General features: G+C 45.4%; 1 protein-coding gene across 2 annotated transcripts in view; it reads left to right on the forward strand.

Annotated features, from left to right (window-relative positions):
• The window catches only part of DGKI (diacylglycerol kinase iota), a 491392-nt gene that overhangs the window by 228134 nt on the left and 238467 nt on the right, over positions 1 to 24791 (forward strand). For both annotated transcript variants that reach the window (XM_064289678.1, XM_064289679.1), the window contains exons 7-9: positions 10633 to 10704; positions 15128 to 15244; positions 24672 to 24746. In XM_064289678.1, coding sequence (XP_064145748.1) covers positions 10633 to 10704; positions 15128 to 15244; positions 24672 to 24746 — 264 coding nt within the window. The remainder of the gene's footprint in view (positions 1 to 10632; positions 10705 to 15127; positions 15245 to 24671; positions 24747 to 24791) is intronic.

The following is a 24791-nucleotide window of genomic DNA, read 5'->3' on the forward strand; positions in this document are numbered from 1 at the left end:
TGGGCAGAGTCTGATACCCTGTGACTACTCAGTAAATCTTTGTTAGGGAAATTAGCATTGTTCGCATGTAGCAAACACCTTCTGCCGCCTAGTGGTGAGCACAGCAAGCCTTCTCCTCACACGCTGGGCTGGGCTGGTGGTCAGCGTCTGAAGGGCCACAGCCTTGCCAACCCTGTGGAGCACAGCTCTACTCCGCACACACGGGCTGCCATGAGTCGGAGTCGACTTGACTGCAACTAACAACCACAAATGGTTTGTTGGACTGAAGCACTGAGGCAACCTTTGGGGACTCAGGTTCTGATTTGTGAAATAGAGTTTGAAATAGAAAAATAAAAGTAAAAAATAAAGGAAAATACTAACCTTGGGCTTTGGGGGATGGTCCCTTACCCACTTATAGTTCTCTGCTGACCTTAAAATGTGTATGCCCTGGGGGTCAGCTTTCAAGAGATCCTGCTGGTTAGGGACCAGGAGTGGAAGTTCAAGGGTGGGCTTCGTGTGTTGGTTGGCAGGTCTGTTGTTGGCCTGTCTGTCTGTCTGTCAGGCTATCACAGATCCTTGGGCGTTGAGGATGTTGTAATGTAGCAATGGCAAGGAGACTGACACTGTCCGTGGAGCCTTCCCAACAGAATTGCTGGAAACCTGCCTTTCTTGACTTTTCCATTCTTGGTTGAGTTGGGAGTCGGGGCGCAGAGCCCCCTGCTGCAGGCCCAGCTAGTCACTCTGTTGTGACCTGGAGAGCTGTTTCTCACTGCCAGTGCTCCCCCTCTTTGACTTGACCATGTCCTTCTGGTTGCAGCTAATGTGATGTCCTGGCCCCCTGGTGCCATTTGCCGTTCTTCAGAACGCTGCTGGCACTTAGGATTGCAGGTCACTCAGGCAGGGGGCTAAAGCCAGGGCTAGGCCAGGGTGGGTGTGGGGCACTTCCTGCCACTGCTCAGGTGCCAGAAGCTTCAGGTGCCCCAGCGCAGCACCCCTCTGCACCCGAGAGTGGTGGTCCCTCCCTCACGTCCCCGGGGAAGCTGGCTCTCCTTTTCACGGAATCTGCCCCCACAAATATGCCTTGTGATGAATCTGCAGTTTTATGGGAACCCTGATGGTGCAGTGGTTAAGAGCTCAAATTCACCGGCTGCTCCTTGGAAATGCTATGGGGTAGTTTTACCGTGTCCTAAAAAAAATTTTTTTTTTTTATGGGGTAGCTATTTTTTTTTTTTTTTTATGAGTCAGAATTGACTTGATAGCAGTGGGTTTGGTTTTGTTTTTTTAACATGATGTATAGTCCTTTTTTTTTTTTTCCCTTGCCAGATTGGGGGGGGGGAAAAACTGAAGCCAGTTGCTGTTGAGTTGACCCTGACTTTTAGTTTTATAGCAAAATTTAAAAATTTGTCTGAGTTAGTACAAATGACACAAACTTAGACATATTTTGCTACAAAATATGATACAACCTTGCTTGCTGAAAGTGAAGAGGACTTGAAGCACTTACTGATAAAGATCAAAGACCACAGCCTTTAGTATGGATTACACCTCAACATAAAGAAAACAAAAATCCTCACAACTGGACCAATGAGCAACATCATGATAAACGGAGAAAAGACTGAAGTTGTCAAGGATTTCATTTTACTTGGACCCACAATCAACACTCATGGAAGCAGAAGTCAAGAAATCAAAAGACGCATTGCACTGGGCAAAGCTGCTGCAAAAGATATCTTTACATTGTCGAATAGCAAAGATGTCACCTTGAAGACGAAGGTACGCCTGACCCAAGCAAATGGTGTTTTCAGTCGCCTCATATGAGTGTGAAAGCTGAACGATGAACAAGGAAGACTGAAGAAGAATTGACGCCTTTGAATTGTGGTGTTGGTGAAGGGTAGTGAATATACCATGGACTGCCAAAAGAACAAAAAAATCTGTCTTGGAAGAAATACAACCAGAATGCTCCTTAGAAGCATGGATGGTGAGACTATGTCTCACATACTTTGGACATGATGTCAGGAGGGATCAGTCTCTGGAGAAGGACATCATGCTTGATAAAGTGGAGGGTCAGTAAAAAAGAGGAAAACCCTCAACGAGATGGATTGACACAGCACCTGCAACAGTGGGCTCAAGCATAGCAGCGATTATGAGGATGGCGCAGGACCGGGCAGTGTTTCGTTCTGTTGTTCACGGGGTCACCTTGATGGCATCTCCACAACGTGGCTAAGTTGACACAAAAACAAAGTGTAGTTGGTTCATCCAACAGAAGGACATTTTCCTCAGACAATGACTTAAAGGTAAAAAGTACTATCACTGAGTATGACTTCACTGAAAATCTGTCAAGATTTATGGTTAGTAACATCAAACCATTATAACTAGTCATAATTTTTTCCAAAAATTATCTAAGAAACAATAGGAAAGAAACCTTGGTTGATAAATATTGTCAACGTTGAAATTATAATTTGAATTGGTAAGGTTATTAATTGTGGGTCAGTCAGAGATGGAAATTAATTTCCATGGATAAGCATTATCATATTTGTAGCTGGCAGCATTATTAAAACACGTTCTTAGATAAGGACTTTCCCTGGTATTCTGGAACAAACGTGAAAACCCAACAGTGTGGATGTAGTTTTAACCTTATTGAATATAACACCAATAAATCAATATAAAACCTTTTTTTTCCTAGAATGAGAATGGTCAGAAAAATGTGAAATATAAATATCATGGTTAAAAATAGTTAACTTGTGAATGAAATGTAAATCAGTAGCCCTTGTTATCGATGTCTGTCTTGACTAAAGGTCTGGGGTTAAGCAGTCTACTCCCATGAAGTTATCTGCTTCTGGAAGGACGCGTTCCAGAAATCCTGTGTTCATCTCTTGATACAGTCTGACGAGATTTCAGTAACAATGTTAGCTTAGAACGCTGTGCCCTAATTTTACTCCCTTTAGCTTCAGCAATCAACTGTACCTAGTATGGTCCTTTATTGAGGGTTTTTAATGTAACTTTTGTTTCTTGCTTTTCTCCAGAAGTCTCAATTTATAATCTGTAGAAGGGACTTTCAGATAAGTAAACGGAAACGGCAGAGGTAACCTTTGGATGATAAGACTTAATGGCTCCATTATTAGACTCTTTTTGGGTGGTACAAATGGCTAATGTGCTCAGCTGCTAACCAAAGTTTGGAGGTTGGACACTACCCAGAGGAACTTTGGAAGAAAAACCTCGTGATCTACTTCCCAAAAACCAGCCTGCGGAGCACAGGTCTACTCTTCACACATGGGGTCACCATGAGTTGGGAGTGGTTTGTAACTGGCTAATTACCAACAACGCTGGAGGGGGAACATGGGGCACTCTACTGAGGAGTAAAGAAGTATCTAGTGTAAGGTTTAAGTCAATTATTACCCCGGAGTAAGAGCATATTATGGACAAAATAGGCATTGACAGATTTTCAAAACCTTTCATTTATGACGTTGTTGTTGTTATTCAGCTCAGACTCACAGTGACCCTATGTACAGCAGAATGAAACACCACCTGGCCCTGCACCATCCTCACAATCATCGCTGTGCTTGAGCCCATTGTTGCAGCCTCTGTGACGGTCCATCTCACTGAGGGTCTTCCCCTTTTTTGCTGACCCTCTACTTTACCCAGCATGATGTCCTTCTCCAGAGACTGGTGGCTCCTGGTAACATGTCCAAAGTACTTATAGAGTGCTTTCAGTGGCTGATTTTTCAGAAGCAGATTGCCGGACCTTTCTTCTCAGGTGCCTCTGGGTGGGTTCCCACTGCCAACCTTTCAGTTAATAGTCTGGCCCTTGACTGGTGTTGCCACCAGGGACTCCTTAAATTAAACAAGTGCCTATTATCCTCTTGATGGAGCCCTGGTGGCACAGTGGTTAAGAGCTCAAGTGCAAAAGGTCAGCAGTTGAATCCACCAGGCACTCCTTGGAAACCATGGGGTAGTTCTCCTCTGTCCTTTAGGGTCACTATGAGTCAGAATCGACTTGGTGGTAATGGGTTTGGTTCTTTTTGTTTGTTTGTTTGTTTGTTTGTTTATTCTCTTGACCCAGTCAACACGTTTTAAGAGACGTTATTATCTGAGTCCTCACTTTTGTCCTTTCTGCGTTGGATCTGTGTAAGTTGGATATTCCTAAGGTGTGCCCATAATGACAGGTTTTACAAGCATACATGAAAAGGAAGACTGTTGGAGAATTGACATTCTTCAATTTCATTTTGGTCTAAAATCAACTGAGATATAAAACCTTTTTAAAAATCTAATGTTCCCCAAAGTGGCCACGATAATTCCAAATGATCTTTCAGGAAACACTGTCATTTCTCCAGCTTGGCACAGCATTATGGGTAATAATTCTTATACACAGAAGACATCCAGCTTCCCCTAAGGTGTGTGTGGACACTGTTTAAAGGTGTTTGTTTCCATGTCGAACACAGAACGGACATGGGAAAGAGCTTATCTGCAGCTGGAGGTCAGCCTAACCACTGATGTGGGGACAACAGCAAGCCAAGACTGAAAGGTCAGTTGACAAATTCTGGTCCAGTGTCACCACGAGCCAGCCACAGAAGGCCACGGCACAGGCACAGACAGACCCAGAGAGAGAGGAGCTCTGTCACCACCACGTCGCCACAAGGAGCAGCAGCAGACACCAGGACCCCACCCTTTAGGGGGCTTTTAAACACCTCTTCTCAGGTGCATCTTTTCCCGGATCCAGATAAGAGGAGACTATACAAAAAGACATTGATGCAACCTCCATTTATTCAAGGAGACAAGGACAGTTTGAGGCAGTCAACAGAGAGTTTGCTGAGTTCGTTTACGTATCAGACAGAGAGACATACACATCAGTAGAAAATTGACGGAATAGTCTGTTGAGGGAAAAAGGCAAGATGTATGCATTTTTTTTTTTTTTTTTAATGCATTAGGAAAGGGCTGGTCATGGTGGCTTTGTTAAGTAAAGCTGGAAGGTTGCACCCTGGACAGGGCAGAGTTAGTCCCTACGTCGGGAGGTAATTGCTTAGAACAAGTACCATTTTTCATTATTGGAACAGAGCTTTTGATTAGCTTCGGCGTGCACCTGGACCACTTAGAGCTCTTAGTTATTTATCAGCTTTAGCTAGGGGAGTGCTCAAATGTCATGGAGAAGAAAAAGAGGCAACACAACTTTAGCTGCTCAGAATAAATCTTGTTTATCAGCTGCAGCTGGCTGGAAGCGGTTGCTTTGAAACACTGCAAGCAGTTTCAAACCTGGTAAAGTCCTCCTTTAAGTGGAAAAGTTTCCTTTTCCATCAGTATCAAGTTGCTGTGGTATTTATACACAATTAGATACATTTGCAAGAGTGGCGTAACAGTTTTATTTTAAATTTTGAATTCTATTTTGCTAGAAATTATAAACGTTGCATCTGATTAGACTTACGGTAAACATTCTCCACAGGGAATATGAAATATAAAGGGGTACAAATATTTTTCAGAAATAACAGGGAGTATTTGAGCAAAAATGCTTGAAGTTTACTGTTTTAAGGTAAATGTTAAAACTGAAACTAGAACGGTTGCCATGGAGTCAACTTCAGTTCATAAGACAGAGTAGAAGTGCCCCAGAGGGTTTCCAAGGCTGTAATCTTTACGGAAGCAGAGCGCCACACCTTTCTTCCATGGAGGGCTGGTGGGTTAGAACCACCGACCTTCGGTTAGCAACCAGGTGCTTAACCACTGCGCCGCCAGGGCTTCTTAAGTAAATACTAAAAAAAAAAGTTAGTGGAGGTAAATGGGTTCGGTCTTATTTTATAATTCCCTGTGATTTGCCCTTTATAATATTTTATGAGCCCCGAGGAGGTTAGTGAGTGTGGGGAGGCTTGTTTTGCTGTTTAAGGTTTTGGAGGCAAGAGCAGTATCAACTCTTGTGTTGGATCAAATTGAATGAAATGAGGAATTAGCTTATGGGCAGGAGATTCCCTCAGCCCAAAACCTGAGTTAAAGAAATCAACAATGAAATGGTTTCAGCCATCAGAAAAGCCGTTTTCCCCCAGTTTCAGTCACCCCTCTAAGACTCAGTGCCATTTGGTGCCCCGCCCCCACCCCCCACCCCCCCCATTACGGAAGAAATAGAGGCAACGTCGCTTTAGCTGTTCAGAGTAACTTGTTTAACTTTATTCCAGAGGCTCAATTTCATTGAAAAAAACTCAAAGAGCCAAAAAAAAAAAAAAAAAAAGGGAAAAACAAAACAAACAAAAAAACTTCCCTGTCCCTCAAGGTTCTTGCTATATTTAAGTCAGCTGGGTCCAAAGCACCCTGACCTCACATCCTGTTTTCCTCTTTGATTGCGCTGAATAAAATAGCCCTTAACAGCCTTTGAAATTTGGTCAGGGCATCTGCTGGTCCCATAATAGCAGGTCTGGGCCAGCATTGAAAGTGGGCAATTAGGAGTCTGGCTCTTGTGACTGAGCTGAGAGCCCAGCCAGAGGCTTCTCCCCATGCCAGGTGGTTGATGGGAACTTGACCCAGGAAGGTTCCAAGGTGGTTCTGTTTGTGTCCCTGCATTAGGCAATGGCCCTGAAGCCATGTTCACAGTGACTCTGCAGACTAGAAAACAAAACAAAGCACAGAGCCGATGACCACCAAGCTCACTTCCAAGGGACCACCCATGATTCCCATAGCATGGTGCCCAAAATCCCCATTCTGGCTGATGCTCGCTTCTGGTGTCGGCATCTCTTTTCTTTCTGAAGCTGGAAGGCAAACACTCATCTACCCACCCTATAGCACTGAGTACAGTATTGCCAAGTCACCTATTTGGGGTCCCTGGGTGGTGCAAATGGTTAACTTGCTCTGCTACTAACAGAAAGGTTGGAGGTTTGAGTCTGCCCAGACGCAGCTCAGAAGAAAGGCCTGGATATCTACACTGAAAAAACCAGCCACTGACAACCCTGTGGAGCACTGTTCTACTCTGACACACGTGGGGTCGCCAGGAACTAGAACTGACTCGACGGCAACTGGTGTTTATGCATTCATGCCTAGGGGGTGGTGCAGGTAACAAGACCTATAGTTTTGGAGAAGAGATCACAGTGAATTGAGGTGATGTTGGAAGACTACCAGAAAACCAAATCTGTTGCCATCGACTTGATTCTGACTAATAGGGGCCTTACAGAACAGAGTAGAACTGCCCCACAGGGTTTCCAGGGAGCAGCTGGTGGATTTGAACTGCTGACCTTTTGGTTAGCAGCCAAGCTCTTAACCACTGTGCTACCAGGGCTCCGTTGGAAGCCTAAAGCAACCAAACCAAACCTGTTGCCGTTGAATTGATTCTGACTCATAGCAACCCTATAGGACAGCGTAGAACTGCCCTACAGGGTTTCCAAGAAGCGCCTGGTGGATTCGAACTGCTGACCTTTTAGTTGGCAGCCATAGCTCTTAACCACTACACCAGAAGGGTTCAGATATATGAAATGGGGTAGGCATTCCAGGCGGCAGGGTAGGAATGAGTAAACAGCCTGGACAAAGAAATGGAAATACAAAGAATACAGCCGGTTGTGGAATATAATTAGACCCTTCTCACATAGCCATGTTTTTTCGACACGTTATTAGGAGGGATCAGTCCTCGGAGAAGGACATCATGCCTGGTAAAGTAGAGGGTCAGCAAAAGAGAGGAAGACCCTCAATGAGATGGATTGACACAGTGGTGGCAATAATGGGCTGTGATCGTGAGGATGGCACAGGACCAGGCAGTGTTTCGTTCTGTTGTGCACAGGGTTGCTATGAGTTGGAACCGACTCGATGGCACCTAACAACAACACGTAGACAGGGATTTGTAATAAGAGAGCAGTGGGCGGGGTGGATTACCCACTAAGGAGGTATGCACGAGTTTATTTTTGTTGTTGTTAGGTGCCGTCAAGTCGGTTCCTACTCATAGCGACCCTATGCACAACAGAACGAAACCCTGCCCAATCCTGGGCCATCCTTGCGATCGTTGTTATGCTTGAGTTTATTTTGCTTATTTACTAATCTGTAGTGCACAATTTCACGTGGGTTTCACCATACAACCCATGTGAAATTGTGCACTACAGATTAGTAAGTAAGCACGAGTAAGCTGGTGTCTACCTTGCTGACTGGCTAACCTGCCCCTGGGTATGGGAGATGGATGTGCAGGGATTGGCTGGAAGGTTATGGGTGGCCCTGAGTGCAGTATGAAGAACTTGTCCCGTTGTCTTTGAGAAAGGAGCAGTCGTATCAGCATTCTGAACTGGAGACTGACATCTGAAAAGCAGCATTTTACCTGGTGGCAGCGCCCAGGATAGAATGAAGGACAGAGGGGAGGAGCAGGTATTAACGGAGAGACCAGCTGGGGAAATGGAGCAGAGATCCAGGTGTGGTAGACCACGAGCAGGGTGCAGGCCTGGCTGGACATGGGCTCAGGAGGGAGAGTGGAGCGCAGCAGCCCAGGCTTGTTCAGGGGGTCCCTGGCCAGACGCCAGGCCAGCCTCGGTGCACTGGATGTTCTTTCCCCACACAGCACTCACACATGGTTGCTATAGCTCCAGAGAATTCTATTAGTATTTGTTTTGGTTCAGTCCATCACAAGTGGCTTGAGGGATGACAGGCAACTTTTCAAGAGGCTCCAGCGTGAAGTCAATCCTGCGTATTTGGTGCCATCTTATTTCACATTGAGTAGTTTGTATATCATCTTTGAAAAGACCTGCATGCATAACCCTTTGCCTGCTGGACTGGGTGTCCTGTCCACAAGCTATTGCTGCCAGGCAGGTGCAGCTGGGGTGATGGGGGCGGTGGCTCGTGGACATCAAGCCTGGTCCACACTGCAGCCCAAGTGCGCCACGCAGCAGCGTTTCCTCTACTGGGAAGATGAAAGTGTTGTTGACAGAGTGGGCAGAGCAAGACTCATTATCTGGCAGGAAGGGAGTGTGCCAGGGGTCCCCAAGGGCATCCTAGGTTCCATGCCTCTCTAGGAGGACTTTTAGGACCCAGCGTATAGTGCTCACAGCTATGATGTATTTCAGTGAAAGGGCATAAAGCAAAATCAGCAAAGGGAAAAGGTGGCTGGGACAAAGGACGACCAGGGGCAAACTCCCCGAAGTCCCCTGCCAGTGGAGTCACAAGGGACATGCTTAATTCCTCCAGAAACTACTTCTGACAACATGCGTGAACTGTGGCCTGCCAGGGAAGCTCATTAGAGACTCCGTGCACAGGGTTTTCACTGGGGGCTGGTCATCTAGGCACCTTCTGCCTGGCACATAGAAATTTCCAGACTCCCGGAAGGAAAGCAGGTGTTCAGCATGAACCACGTTGTCTGTGCAAACAGTTGAGGCACAGTCAGACACTCTGTTCTGTTCAGGGAATGAGGAAACCCTCCTGAAATCCACGTTCCCAGACAGTGGCCAAGGGCCAAGCTTGCAAGCAGGCCTTTTTGAGGACTGAACGAGGCTGGCTGTTAACCTTTTTCTGCACAGGGAGTGATCGAATTATCATCTCACTTGCTGAGGAATGGGTGTTGACAGAGGCATTTTCAAAATCCAGGAATCCAATGTCAAGAAGAGGTCATGTTTCTGGAAGTTAGAGTTAGGGCTGGGGCAGGAGAGAAGGACCAGTGGGGAATCTCAGAGCCCTAGGCCGAAGCTGGCCTTGTGCCCACAGGCAGGGGATGTGGAGGGGAAGGGGAAATAGTGCAGGAGGAAACACAGCCAGGAGGGAGGTCCAAAAAGGAGCAAACTCTCAAGATACGTAAAACAGTACAGATATCCAGAAATAAAGGAGATTGCAGAGAGGCCATTGGGACCTCTTTTAATAATGTATAAATAAAGTGAATTTACACATTATTGTTTTCAGCCAGGGCCTTGACTAGCTTTCCTGCGCGTTGGCTCTTTCTATTTTTTTTGGTCACCTCACAAAAGCCGCGTTCGAACACATTTTGTTGCTGCTCTGCCTGGGTTGGGTTGGGTTTAGATTTCACAGCCTGGTAGAGATGGCTGCACTTTGGGAAGGCGGAAACAACTCCCTGAGCAAGGCTCTGTGCTTCTCTCTGGTGATTCTTCAGACCGTCTTTGGTTCTTGCTGAAAAAGTAATTCTGTGTGTTCATTTATGAGGTTTGTGTTTGTCATTCCGTTTGATCTCATTGCTGCTCACTGGTGAAGAATGCAAATGGAAAGCCGCTTGTTCTGAGTGTAGACACCCAAAGGGGTGATGGGTGTGTCTGAATACACTGCTGCCCCCTTGTACATCTCCCTGCACCGGCCTCTAGGTACTGTTTTCTCAACATTTAATTTCTTTCCTTCTGGGTTCTCAGACGCTAAAGTCATACAGAGACTCTGAGATGAATGACCCCTGTTATATGGAGCCAGGGGAACCAATTGTGGCTTTCCTTATACTAAATATAGATCAGAACTACACCTTTTTGTGTCTGGCCTTGGGTACCTGTTACCTGGTACAGGTATCACCAGTGCCTCCTCTCTCGCCCTCTAGGTGAGTCAGGCGTAGGAAACCCTTGCCTGGCAGAGGCGGAGAATGTATACTGCTGGGTGTGGCGTTTGCCATTGCAGTTGCTAGAGTGACGGCTGACAATTCTGACCCCACATTCACTGTGTCGAACTCCAGGAGGGCGAACGCGTGCTGTACTTGAGGTGGCTTAAATTCTCTCTCTCGTCCTAACACCCCAGGGCTTCCAGCAAAAGTTCTCCTTCCACAGTAAAGAGATCGTGGCTATCAGCTGTTCCTGGTGCAAGCAGGCGGTAAGTTTTGGGATGCCATAAAGCAAGGTGGTGGGCTCACATTTTATGAAAACAGGCTTATGTCATTGCTTGAGTTGTTGTCTGTAAGCAGAAGGCTATCCTGATTTAACATATTACTTCTTTCATTTAGGATCCTTGGAGGAAGAAAGACAAACTAACTGTAGAATCATAGCATGTGAGAGCTAGAAGAAACTAGGAGATAAATTAACCCCTTCAGTTTGCAGACATTGAGGCCTGGGGTCTGAGATTAGGACTCCTCCCCTGCTCCTAAGCCTGGGACTAAAGTCTAGGGCTTCCCACTCCTAGACAACGTCTGCCCGCTGCCCTCACTAGATCCTTGAGAACTCCCCTTATGACAGGGAGCGTCTATGAAGCAACACATGTCCTTCGAGAGCTCTTTGTTACAGGAATTGAGGCATCTTGGTTCTTCTGTTTTTGATGTGGGTGTGTCTTTTTAGGAGCCCTGATGGTGCACTGGTTATGAACTCAGCTGCTAACCAAAAGGCTGGCAGTTTGAATCTACCAGCTGCTCCTTGGAAACCCTGTGGTGCAGTTCTACTCTGTCCTGTGGGGTCAGTATGAGTCGGAATCAACTCTACGGCAGCGGGTTTTTGGTTATGTGTGCTTATTCAGATGTAGCTTTTCTTTGCATTTGATCATATGTATTCCTTAGGATCCAGTGGCAATTTCCCCCACTTACTTATCCTTTCTTTTATCTACTCTTTTCCCACTTTTTACCATTTATCCATCTCCTCTGACCCAGCCAGATTTCCTTCTTTGTTTACCCATGAACCTGGTCTTCTCTTACCAGATGATGTGCACGCTAATCCAGGGTTTGGTAAACTATGACCTGTGGGCCAGATCTGGCCTGCCACCTGTTTTTGTAAATAAAGTTTTATCAGAACATAGCCATGCCCATTCATTTTACGTGTTATCTGTGACCGTTTTTCCATTTATGTATTATCTATGGCTGCTTTCTGGAGCCCTGGTGGTGCAGTGGTTAAGCATTAGACTGCTAACCAAAAGCCACTCCTTGGAAGCCCGGTGGGACAGTTCTACTGTGCCCTATAGGGTTGCTATGAGTTGGAATCGACTTGACATCAGCGGTTTGGGTTTTCGGTTTTTATGGCTGTTGTCACTCTATAACAGCAGAACTGAGTCATTGCAGTAGAGACTGTCCGGCCCACAAAGCCTAAAATCTTCTTATCTGGCCTTTACACTACAGTTTGCTATCCCTGCTGTCCTGCAGCAGTCTACCTACTCTTTTGAATGAATGTATGAATCGGGGTCTACTGTCCCCGCGTTGTGCAGCAGACCGAGAAGGCAAGGGGCTGTGGTGTTTGAGCTAGGTTATGGGTTTGTAGGCAGATACCTGAACCCCCCTCCCAGAAATTCGTCAGATTTAACCAGCCTCACGGGGCCGCTGGGCAGGGGCTGACACATTTGGTTGGAACACATGAAACTGCCGTTTCTGGAAGGCAGAGATGTTGCACTTGGCAATCCCATAAGGTTCAGGCTAATCATTTCCCTGACGTAACTTCTTGAGGCCTCCCAGAACAGGCACCTGTTGGCACGAACTGGGGCCTTATTGTCAGGAAAGCTCAGTTCGTGCTGTGTCTCTGTCCTGCTGCCGTAGCCCTTGTTCTTGGCATTTACATCTCCTTTCAGTTAGTTGTGACATGAATGATCTTGGTACATAGGTTCAAGAAACTTTTACAAATATAGCCATCCTAAAAAAAAAAAAAAAAAAATTTTTTTTTTTTTTTTAGTCCTTGAATGAAACTCTGTAACACCAGGGTGATATCTTCTTCTGGGGAGGAAAAAGCAGATTCTGTGGCCAGGTGTCCCTAACAATACTCATGCTGTTAGTTTCTTCTTTGATCTGGGGACACCCTAACTTGGGGGGCAGCATCATTGGCAGCTGTGTGCTCAGATGGCTGCAGCAGCTTCTGCCCCATGGAGCTACCACCCTTTCATGAGATGGCTTTCTAGGGTCAATTTGGGAGCTCACTCTCACTTTACAGAAAATGTATATGTTGGCTGTCTTTTCATTAACCTATAGTCTACTTGAAACACAGCAAAGACTGAATTTTCGCTGAACCGCATAGCCTGGCTTTGGTTAGTTCTACATATCTTAGATTTTCCCACCTTGTAGAAGGTGATTTTACAAGAACTGTAAATGCAAAACAATTAAGACAAAGTGGGGATATATTTTAGTAGTGCAGGTAATCCTTTCCAGGCTATCTGGTGTACAACAAACACACAAGTGGCCCTCTATAGCTCAGCAGAAAAAACACTAGCTGGAAGCTGAGTTTCCTGGGTTTAGATCCTCATTCTACCACATAAGGGCTGTGCAATCTTGGACATAGTACTCAGCCTGTAGATTGCAGATGACTGTGGTATACGTGGAAAGAGCTGAAAAAAGACAGCCTCTAAGATCCTCACTGTTTTAGAAATGCAGTGGCTGTGCATTTGCAGGTTTATTTGAGTTGCTAAAAAAAAAATTAAATTTTTAAAGAAGGTATTCAAGTAACATTTCTCTAGTATATTTAATTGTTCACAGATCACAAATAATTATTTAATTAACTAGCATTTTATACTTATTTAATTAAATAATGAAGTTATTAGCCAGTGGGTTGCAACAGAACTTTCAGACATGCAGGATGAAGACAAAATTGCTCTGATCTGACAGGATAGGTAGGGTGACTCTACTAGCCAGTTCTTCTGAGACAGGCCTAATTTATGCCTGTTGTTCCAGTATAATTATTATCGGTACTACCTTTCACTCTTAAAGTTGTCCCTGTAAAGGTGAGAAATTATACGGCCACCTTAAGTATAATGCAAGTAGAAGTTGCTACTAAGTTTTAAAAAATCACTGTGATTGAAAATTTAAGGTATGTCATTATCACATAAAGTGGATTTTATGTTCATTAGAAAATAAATGATACATGCGTCATCATCATTTTACAGCCACACAAAAGGTGATCAAAATCAGGATTGGCCCAAGGCCACTTGGCAGCTCACTTGGGATCAGCTTAAGCCCCTAATACTGAGGTGTTGTTATGATCATTAGCCTATCTTTACTTACTTTTTTTTTTAATAATTTTTATTGAGCTTTAAGTGAACGTTTACAAATCAAGTCAGTCTGTCACGTATAAGCTTATATACACCTTACTCCATACTCCCACTTACTCTCCCCCTAATGAGTCAGCCCTTCCAGTCTCTCCTTTCTTGACAATTTGCCAGTTTCTAACCCTCTCTACCCTCCTATCTCCTCTCCAGACAGGAGATGCCAACAGTCTCAAGTGTCCACCTGATACAAGTAGCTCACTCTTCATCAGCATCTCTCTCCAACCCATTGTCCAGTCCCTTCCATGTCTGATGTCTTTACTTACTTTTAAAAACAAAAAACATTTTAGACTAGCCAAGGGCTAGAGTGGCACTGTATTTTTTTTAGCAGGGGAAGTTTGAATTCATAGTCAACGGCAAACCAAGCAGAACCAATCCCCTTGTTCTTCGTTCTCCTTGGATAAACCCCTCTCCAGGAGAAATAGCTTGCTTCTTTCCTGGGTCCCTGAGCTGGAAGGACTGCCTGGGAAATAATTATGGATAGAAAAAGAAGAGGCAGAGGGGATGTGGCCTCTCTGTTTATCTTCATTTCCTTCCCAATGCTATCTGAAATCATTCCTGTCTGTGACCAGGCCAGTCCAGTGAAATGGAAGTTTCAGGTAAAGGTGAGAGTTAATAGAACCCACCAAGACTTCGACATATCTATGTGCATTTTCCATTAAGAGGTTAGAAAGTCTCAGCAGGCTTCACCTTCTAGATTGACCTCTTGTTATTAATTATTGTAAGTCTGTAAAGTAGAATACATTTGAAATCGGATCTTTAAGCTTCCAGGGCTGGATAGGCAGTGATGAGAGGCACGGGTCCTCAGTGTGTCTGTGTGTTCTCGGGCTGCATGTGTTCATGTGTGTACGTATGTGTTTGTGTGTGTATATGTGCATGTGTATGTGTGCACATGTGTATGTGTGTGCACATGTGCACACATGTATGTGTTCATGTGCGTATAAGTACGTGTATGTGCGTGGGTGGGTATGTTCGTATGCGTGTGTGTGTGTACATGTGTAGGTATGTTTGTGTGCATGAGTGTAGGTGTGTGTGTGCGTGTGTGGGTGTGTACATGTGTAGCTATGTGTGCATGTGTGTGTGCTTGTGTGGGTATGTTTGTGTGCATGAATGTGGTGTGTGTGTGTGCACGTGTGGGTATGTTCATGTGTGTGTAAGTTTTCATGTGTATGTGTTTATGTGTGTATGTGCACATGTGTATGTGTGCACATGCATGTCTGTGTGTGTGCTTGTCTCTTCTCACTGCAGCATTGCCCTTTGCCTGGAATTGTTTACTGGCCTCTTTTCTCTTCAGTTTCACAATAAGGTGACCTGCTTCATGCTGCACCACATCGAGGAACCCTGCTCCCTGGGGGCTCATGCAGCTGTTATTGTCCCGCCCACCTGGATCATTAAGGTGAAGAAACCTCAGGTAACTGCCGGGACCCTGGCGCCGCTAGGCAAGTGCTGTTGCTTGCTTCCCCTGACTAGTCTCTGGGTCCCCACGCCCACTGCTCCCTCAGCCCCACAATCCTGCTCTCAGCTTCCAGACCCCCTCCCACTAGCCCATCCCCTCCCCATGGTGGGATCTCTCGTGGAACCAGCCTTCTCACCCTGATGGAACCAGAGTCCAGCACAGGAATGCCGCCCCCCCATTCCTGTGCCTGTCATGGTCTCTTTGGTAAGAACCATCCAGAGCTTCGTTAGGTGCTGGTGGGGGGTGCCCAGACTCTTCTGAGACCTCCTCTCTCTCAGCCTGGACACCCCAGGGAGTCAGGGCAAACTCTGCAGCCTCCCCTGTCGGACTAAGATCACTGCCATTTCCAACTTGGAAGGTAGACTGTGGGTCACGACCTTCCTGAATACACAGAGGCTGCTCAGAGAGCAACACTGTGTTCTTATAGCAAAGTAGAATCGATCCTCTTAACTGCCTCAGTCCTTTCTGTGTTTCCTCCTCATTGTACTTTCCGCCCTAGGAGTCTCTATGGCAGAATTCTGGGAAATCTTGGTTGTTTCTCAACAAGGTCATAGTTTTTGTTAGAAAATGTTTCTACTCTGCACTGTACATCCCAGACCGCGAGCTCCAAATTACAGGAGGGCAGATTTTCAATGCTACAGGGAAGGGGATTGTTCCTCCCCTGGGATGCGGGCACCTCAGGAAGTCTTACTGACTGTAATATCTTTGAAAGATATGGAAGTCCTACGTCATATGGTTCCAAAGACACTGTGCAACTTATTCTCATTGCCTCAGTTTTGTTTAACAATTGATGTATCAGGATAGTGTCCTGCTTCCTGTGTTTGATGTAAAGCTTAGACTGGTGGTGAGCAATGTTTAGGAATAGCCTTTCCAAGGAATAATCCAGGGAGGCCCTTGGGAGCACCTTTCCACAGGCAAGTATAGTAACAGCACATTCAAAATGGGAGCGTCTAGTCCTGTTATTGTACCTTTTACAAGTGAGCGCCAAGAGGTGTTAAATGGGTTGCCCAAGGTGACATGGCAAGTTAGGTGTAGTACTGTGGTCTGCAATTCAGCTTTACTAATTCCCAGTTCAGTCTTATTTTTAAATCTGTTCAACATTTCTACTTTGCTTTTTTCTGTCTTAAAATTCGGCAATCTCTGTGGAAACCTAGATTGTATCAGGAAGCCTACAGGCACTATCATACAATCATGGCCCTGCTCTGAAACACCTGTTGTCGTCTCAGGGAACGAGTGGGGAGAGCTGCATGGAGGAGGTGGGCTTTATTCTGTGTTATCAAGACGCATAGGATTTGAATCAGTGGAGAGGAGAGGGGGTGCCAGGCATAAGAATGGCATGAGCAAGGGCGCTGAGTCCCGTCATTCGTGGCCCTGCAAGACCAGTTTGACTGAAGTGGACATTTTAGTTAGAGGGGGTATACGGATAAGCGTAAGGTGCAGCAGGCCTGACTGTGGGGGGATTTTCTGTATATGTGAACTGTATCTTCAAGTAGCAGGCTTCCTTTAGACAAAGGAGTGCTAGAATAAAAACAGTATCTGAGAAAAAAACAGCTGGCAGGAATGTGAAGGGTGGCCTGATGGTATGGGATTTTGTAACTGGAGACCAACCAGTTAGGAAAATCAGAAGATGAGACCGCGCTGAGGAAGAAGCGTAAGTTTACTTTCCTAGCCCTAAAAAAAAAAAAAAAAAAAATTATCACAAAGAATTCCCAGCACACAGAGAAGCAGAAAGGAACATAATGAATTCTTCCACAGCCGTCAACTTTTCTGCCGCTCTTCATCTCTCCCTCCCCCTCCCTTTTTTCTTTTTATTAATTAAATGTTTAATTTTGCATGCAGTTGCAATAATACAGAAGGCTCTCCAGTGGTAACATCTTGCAAAAGTAGAGCTTAGCCAGGATGTTGACTTTGACACATCCAAAATCCAGAACCTTCTGTCACCACAGAGATCCCTTAGGTTGTTGACCTTTCGTTGCCACACCCATTTCCCTCCTGGCCTCAACAGCTCCTTAACCCCTGACAACCATCAATCAAGTCTACATTTTTATTATTATGTCATTTCAAGAATGTTATATGAGAGGAGCCCTGGAGGCTGCAGGCCGAAAGGTTGATGGTTCAAGCCCACCCAGAAGCTCCAGGGGATAAAGACCTGGTGATCTGCTCCCAGTGGGGCAGCTCTACTGTATCCTGTAGGGCCTGTCTTAGGCTGGATTCTCTAGAGGAGCAAAACCAGTGAAGCGTATATATAAAAATATGCACACAGAGAGATTTATTTCAAGGAAGTAGCTCGCTCAGTTGTGGAGGCTGGTAGGTCCCAGATCCGTGGGTCAGACGTCAGTCTGGAGGCTTCCCCTGACACTAACATGGTTGCAGGGGCTGATGAACCCAAAATTGGCAGGTCGAATGGCAGGCTGCTGGCTCACGCCCATGAACCAGAGGTCAGAGAATGCTGAGTTGGATGCAGGATGGAGAGAGGGCAAGCTTTGTCAGAACATCCATATATATTGGATGCAGACCATACCCCCAAGGAAATGCCCTGTTCAACTGATTGACGGCTCATGTCAGATCACGTCATGGATGGTGATTACATCATATCTGCCAAACCAGTGAGAATCACGGCCTAGCCAAGTTGACACAGAACCTTAACCATCACAAGGTTGCTGTGAGTGGGACTTGACTCCATGGCACGTAACAACAACATCATATGAAAGAAATCATATCGTTTTGGGATTGGCTTTTTTCACCCAACGTAATCCTCTTGAGGATTTATCCAGTTGGTTGTGTGTACTAACAGTTTGTATCTTTTTATTGGTGAGTAGTATTCCTTGATACAGACGTATCAGGGTTTTTTAACTGTTCAGCTTCGTTCAGTAGAAGGACACCTGGCTTGTTTTAAGTTTTTGGGTATTATGAATATAGCTGTTATAAACTTTGTGTACAGCTTTTTGTGTGAATGTAAGTTTACATTTCTCTGGGATAAATACACGGGAATACAATTGCTGAGTCATATGATAATTTCGTGTTTAGATCCTTAAGAAACTGCCAAACTACTTTCCAGAGGGCATCCACGCCAGCAATGCGTAAGCGATGGACTTTCTCCCCATCCTCCCCAGAATTTGGTGTTACCGCTATTTCTTCTTTAGGCCATTCTGATTAGATGTGCAGTGCTGTCTTCTGGTTTTAAATTTTCATTTATCGGATTGCATTTATTTAAATTTGATTGATCTAATGGTGTTGAACATCTTTTCCTTTGGACATTTGAAGATGCAGTAGGGGACCCAGAGGTCAGTCAGATGTGATCCATGTCCACAAGCGTCTACCCCTAGTGGGGAGCACAGACATAACTGTCTGAATCACCGGGCAGGCTTTTTGTGGATTCTGGAAGAGGGGGTCAGCCACATGTGAAACCTTGGTAAAAGAAGGGCCTTCTGCTACCTGCGAAGGTGTGCCGTTTTGGTGAGTGAGCATCTTTGGGAGAAACACATGTAGGCTGGTAGGAAGAAGGGGACCGCAGGTTGGCCAAACCAGCCATGGTCACATCCAAAAGGCAGACAGTGGCAAGGGCCAGAGAAGATGCAGAAACACAGTGGGAATACAGAGCAGGACTTGAGCACTTCCCGTCGTGGAAGTCAGGGTAGGACAGATGGGAAAGGTGCCGTTTGTGCTTGGTGTTGAAGGATGCAGGTGGTGTTACTGGGAAGGGAGATGAGGAAGGAGCAAGGCAAGCTCATAAAACCTGCTGCGAATGATTGAGATGGACCATATATAGTCAGCTACAGAGGGGAGGAGTAAGAAGTCTGCTTGAGTGTAAAATGGTCAGGAAAGGGGTATGAAGAGATGGAATTAACCCACGTAGTTCCTTCTCTGTTTAAAGATGGCTGGCTCTGAGTGGCCAGTGACTGCATGCCCAGCTGTGGAACTGGGAGTTGTGTGATGGCTCGATGGTGAGGAAGGAGGGCTGCCTGGGTTATTGGCCGTTTCATCACCAAATTATTTGCAGAGACTTCGAGCTAGAAGATGACGGAAGGTAGATGATGGTAAGGGATTAAAAGGAAAGCCAAACCAATCATTAAGCCTCAAGCCTGAACCTTTGGGTCTCTTTGAAGTTACAGATGTCAGTGTTCTCCTCTGGACTGAGCATGTCAGAGGGTAATATTTTGATTGGATAAACAAGCTACAGGTGTTCAAATACCGCCACGAGCACTGACAGAGCAACACCTGGGTTACATGATTTTTTTGTGGGGGGGTGTAGGTTGGGGTCAAGTTATAGAAAACTGGAGTGAGAAACCTTTCTCTGAAGTTATATGACATAAGACATCTTTTGGGAAAAAAAAAATTTGCACTTAATCCACTGACTTTTCCAAACTGCCAATGCCTTATAACTGTCTTACTAATTTCAGAGGGATTCTACAGCCTTCTAGAAAGACTAAAAAATAGATATTCCATCCCTCCTTTTGAGTGGAGTCTGTTAGGACTTGACAGTACAGAGCTGGAATAATCCAGTTTCTTTGAGAGAGTGGAAATGCATAATTTTTTAAATTTATTGTTTAATTGGTAAAAATGTGAGTAGTACACACATGTTCTTTCAATAAAAAAACTAAATTTCGCAGATGAGGAGGTCCCCTTTCCCCAATATTTACAATCCCGAGCCTCTCCCCGTCTCTACGGTCTGTCGTGCGTCCAGGCAGAGCTTCTCTGTACGTGCACACTTGGAGACGCTCTGCGGAAGAGATGTCGGACTCTTTTGGGTGGAAGGGTGTGTGTTTTTGATAAATGACATCATTATACACTTAATGCTTTAAACCTTGTCTTCCCTAGTAAAAAATGAATCTTAGGGGGAAACTCCTATCAGTACACAGAGATTTAACTCAGTTTTAAACAACTATGATACGTCTTCTACTGTGTGTGTATTGTAGGTTATTAGCCACCTACCTACTGATGGATATTTGTGCTGTTTCCAATGTTGTTTACTTACAGATAATACTCCAGTCAACTCCTTCATAACCTTGCATGGACTTGCCTTATGCTGGTCCATTCTTACCTCTCACAACTTAATAATCCTCCTTTAAAATGCTGGGGACCCACTAAATTTAATTCACTAAACTTTAGGAATATCATGCAATGACCAGTGATATCTCTTAAAGCATCATTGATATTCCTGACATCAATGATATCCCTTAAAATACCAGCTTTTTCCTTGGTCTATCCTAAAGGTAGGGCCAGTGGGGGCTCGGCGGTAGGATCCTCACCTTCCACGCAGGAGACGCAGGTTCGATTCTCAGCAGTGCACCACATGCACAGCCACCGCCTGTCCGTCAGCGGAGGCTTGCTGTCATGCTGAACAGGTTCCAATGGAGCTTCCAGGCTAAGGTGCTAAGATGGACCAGGAAGAAAGGCCTGGTGATCTCCTTCTGAAAAAATCGCCAGTGAAAATGCCATGGGTCGCCGCAGTCTGCTCTGTAACCGATCACGGGGATGGCACCAGACGCGGCAGTGTTTCATTCCATTGTGCATGGGGTCACCGCGAGCTGGGGCTGACTTTGTGGCAGCTCGCAACAGCAGCGTTCTAACGGTTAGCCGAATATGCCTGCGTTGGAACTGTTAAGAGCTGCCCTTATGTTTGAAGTAAGTTTTCTTTATTCTGCTCGCCTGTCTTCAGAGCTACTTTTGTCCTACTGGTGTGGCTGGAGCAGGGCGGAGTGACAACACTCTTTCATAGACGAGGTCCACAACTCTTCCCCCGTTAACCTTCAGAGTTTTGTCAAGTATATGATGGCGGAAGGCTTTGTTTGGGATGATGAAGTGAGAGTCTTCTCTTAGGTCTGTTGTTGTTATTGGGTGCTGCTGAGTCGATTCTGACTCATAGTGACCCCATGTGACAGAGGAGAACTGACCCCTAGGGTTTTCTTGGCTGTGATCTCTACAGAAGCAGATTGCTAGGTCTTTCTCCCGTGGAGCTGCTGGGTGGGTTCAAGCCACTGACCTTTCAGTTAGCACCTCAGTGCTTAACCACTGTGCCACCAGGGCTCCTTGGTCTGTTTTTAGGACCAGTGATTTGTGATTCCCTGATATGAGAACATCACCAAAGAGTAATAAGAGGTAGCTAGGGCTCATTTACAGTTGAGCGATTCACCCATAAATACTTCTTAGCAGCCCAGGAAGGAGTCATAAAGACAAGGAATATTTCTGTGGTGAGGTAATGCTACCCTGATAACCTGGTACAAGAACACACAAGTTCTTTTTATCTTTTCTTGGGTCTTTAACAAAAGCATGGGCACAGAATGTCCAGGGTTGAACGTGGTTGGTTGGGCTCAGAAGAAGGCGAAAATCCAGACGAGGGTAGAACATCTCCCTGTTTTCCTGTGTTGGCCTTCCGGGGTTGGCTGCCACTGCTAACTGGCATGCCTCATTTTGGAACGTTAGGCAAATAGGAAATGTTTCCTGCACGTTCTCCAACCATTCTTCACAATAACTCCGTGGTACAGTTGTTGCATTCTTGCCAAGACCACTGTTTTGTTTAACTCTCACAATACTGACCCAGGCAGGGTGAGCGATACTGTGGCTTAGCAAGGATACGCCCAAACACAGCCCACGTCTGCCTTCAGGTCCACCTGTGCTGCCTTCTAAAAGAAGCCGTATATTCAGACAGAGATGCGTGTTTACACACAAATAAAAGGGAGCCTCAGGAACTTTGAGGTGTGCTGTGAAATTCCTGTCTACTTAGCCATTGCCATTTGACCATCCTTAGGGCTGTGAGCTTACACAGAGTTCACATAGAAGGTCCAGGTACTGTATGTCAACCTGCGTGCTTTGTCTTTGCCCCCTTCTCAGCTGAGATAAAGCAGGTCTCAGGTGCATTGGGCTCAGTGAGGCCCAGGAGCACTTGTCGCCACTGCTTGTCTGTAACAAATGGCTATTTTGTGTGTCTCCTCCTCCTCACAGTTGAGCTCCTTGCCAGCTCCATCTGTTTGCAGGAATCAAGCCTTATTTTGTATTTCCCAAACTAGCTTGCTCACCAGAAGCCTCTGAAGCCCTGTGATTTCTGTGATCAGGCCAGCTTAGGAGACAATCTTAGCTAGGCCATTAGATCTAGCTCTTGTTCAGTCTTGTCAAAAACCAGGGACCACAGTGTGTTCCTGAAAGTGCGTGGTGTGAACGAACCAAAGCAACAAAGAAGCCAGGAGGCCAGCATTCTCTTCCTGAGCATTTCCTGAAACCAGGAAAGGTCTAGTCAGTGTGGTGAATAATAATAATATTGATTCACTCTTTCAACAACTGTCGCGTGCACACTATATGCCCGGCATTCGTGCCCTGTGCTGGAGACAGACAGCTGGGAGCCAGGCAGCTAACATTTATTGAAGTGCTTGTCATAGGATGGACGCCATGCTCACTGCTTTACACACCTTCTCTCCTTTAAACTTCACAACTCTCCTGTGAGGTAGGTATTTTTACCTTCATTTTACATTCAAGAGACTGATATTTCAAAAGTTTGGATGATCTAGTAAGAGAAAGATCCAGAATTCCTACCAAGCCTGCCTGACTCCACAGCCTACGTTCCTTATCCCACTATTGTTCTGCTTGACCGTGATACGTGTTTCTTCACTCTGCCCTTTCTGTTTCAAACAGAGGTTCTCAACCCCGGTTGCTGGGTAGAATTGCTTGGGGTGCTTTTAGAAAATATCCTTGCCCGAGCTTCACTCCAAACTGAATAGCATAACCTGGCGGGGCCTGAATATTAGTATTTTTTAAGCTCTGTGGGTGAGGCTAACTTGCAGCCAGGGTCAAGCATCATTAATCAACATCAAGTAGATACTGTGTCTGCTAGCCTGACTGTTTCCAGCATTCTCCTGGCTCAAATCATTTGGCTGATTAAACTTTTGAAGGTTCTAAATAATTTCTCTTCCCTTTTCAACAAGCTGAATATAGTAAAACATAGCAAATAGTTAAAAAACATAAAATTTTCCCCAAAGAGGGACACGCTAACAGACCCATCTCAACCGAGGATTTAGGTCCTTGGCGATGCATTTTTCAGGGGAAGCATAATCAAGAGTGAGGGGTGCAGAATAATCTGGGGTCTAGACCACCCATGAGCTCCTGGTTCCTCTTTTCTGGTGAAACTCAGAGAACCTGAAGGCACTGTCTTCTAAGCTGATGAGGGAAGAAAACCTTGGAACATGTGGTTCAAGAAAGCTTCTCTTGCCCTTTGTGAGCACAGCCCAAAAATCAACTTTATTTATTTTTTTTTGTCTGGTCAAAATCGAAGTAAAATAAAAGCCAACTGGTTTAGATCTTGCTAATTTGGATGCCCTAAGGGAAAAAAGAATACCATAAAGCATAGAACAAGAGGTGCTAAGAGCAGTGGCTAAACATTGCATGTGTGTATACTTATGTGAACTTTTAAAGAATTCTATATTTCAGACTTTCAGCACTTTGTTAAACATCTCTCATGTGGTTAGTAATATCTTGCCTCCATGAAGATGGCAGTCTAACTAATTTACGCTTCACTAAGTAAGTTTGGTTTTGCCTTGTCTTCAATCAGTAAGTTGGGATTGTTCTCAGAGAGAGGTTCTTCTCAAAGCATTGGCATCAAGAAGTAACAGTAAATGGCTGGTTGAAGTAATCACAAAATTTTGTCCATAAAATCCTTATCCTTAAAAAAGTAAGCTGGGGGTGACTTTATTTCAACAATTTTGAGGCATTTCTATGAGAAGAAAGACCAAGGCTACCAGGGGAGGGAAGACCTTTTTAAACCCGTGGGTCTATAGACAGAGAAAGAAAGTACTGTGACTGACACCCCACTGGGATAAGTAGCTTAAGGTGAGTCTTGTCTCTGCATTTTAAAAGCCAGACATCAGTGGTGACTGAACATAAAGTTCCGTTGGGATCTAGAGTCCTTTTAGGCCTCATAGTACAACAGGTCATTATAAAAGAGTGAACCAGCAGAGAAAAGGAAAACATGAAAAATGGCCTCCTTTTTTACATTTCCACATAGGTGATCTCCATACCAGGAGATGAACTTGAACTTGGTTGGGCGGGAGACGGACCTGGTTGGGCGGGAGACTGGAGCCCCTCAGAGAATTTGGGATTCTTCCATTTTTACTGGGAGGGTTGGCAGGTATACCATGTGTTGTGATGTGAGTCCATGAGAGCCTCCGGGCTTGTAGCTCCCAGCCCCTCCATGTGGTGGGCAGTCAGTCGCTCACTCCGAAGCACTCAACTGATCTCTGTGTGTGGCTTACCCATGAGCAGTGGCTTGGACATGTAACAGCATGAGAAGCATGCGGTGGGACAGCATGCGCTGCCTTCATCTTCTACATGGTTCTGCATGAGGACCCTCGGGTCAGCCTGCCCCCAAGCTCAGGGGCTTCTTCTTTCCCTACAGAACTCCCTGAAGGCTTCCAACCGGAAGAAGAAGAGAACAAGCTTCAAAAGAAAAGCCAGTAAAAGAGGAACTGAAGTAAGTGTTTCCGGGCTATGTCCCAAGGGAACCCAACCTCCTTTC

Source organism: Loxodonta africana, chromosome 8 (genome assembly GCF_030014295.1).
Source record: "Loxodonta africana isolate mLoxAfr1 chromosome 8, mLoxAfr1.hap2, whole genome shotgun sequence".
Lineage (NCBI taxonomy): Eukaryota > Metazoa > Chordata > Mammalia > Proboscidea > Elephantidae > Loxodonta > Loxodonta africana.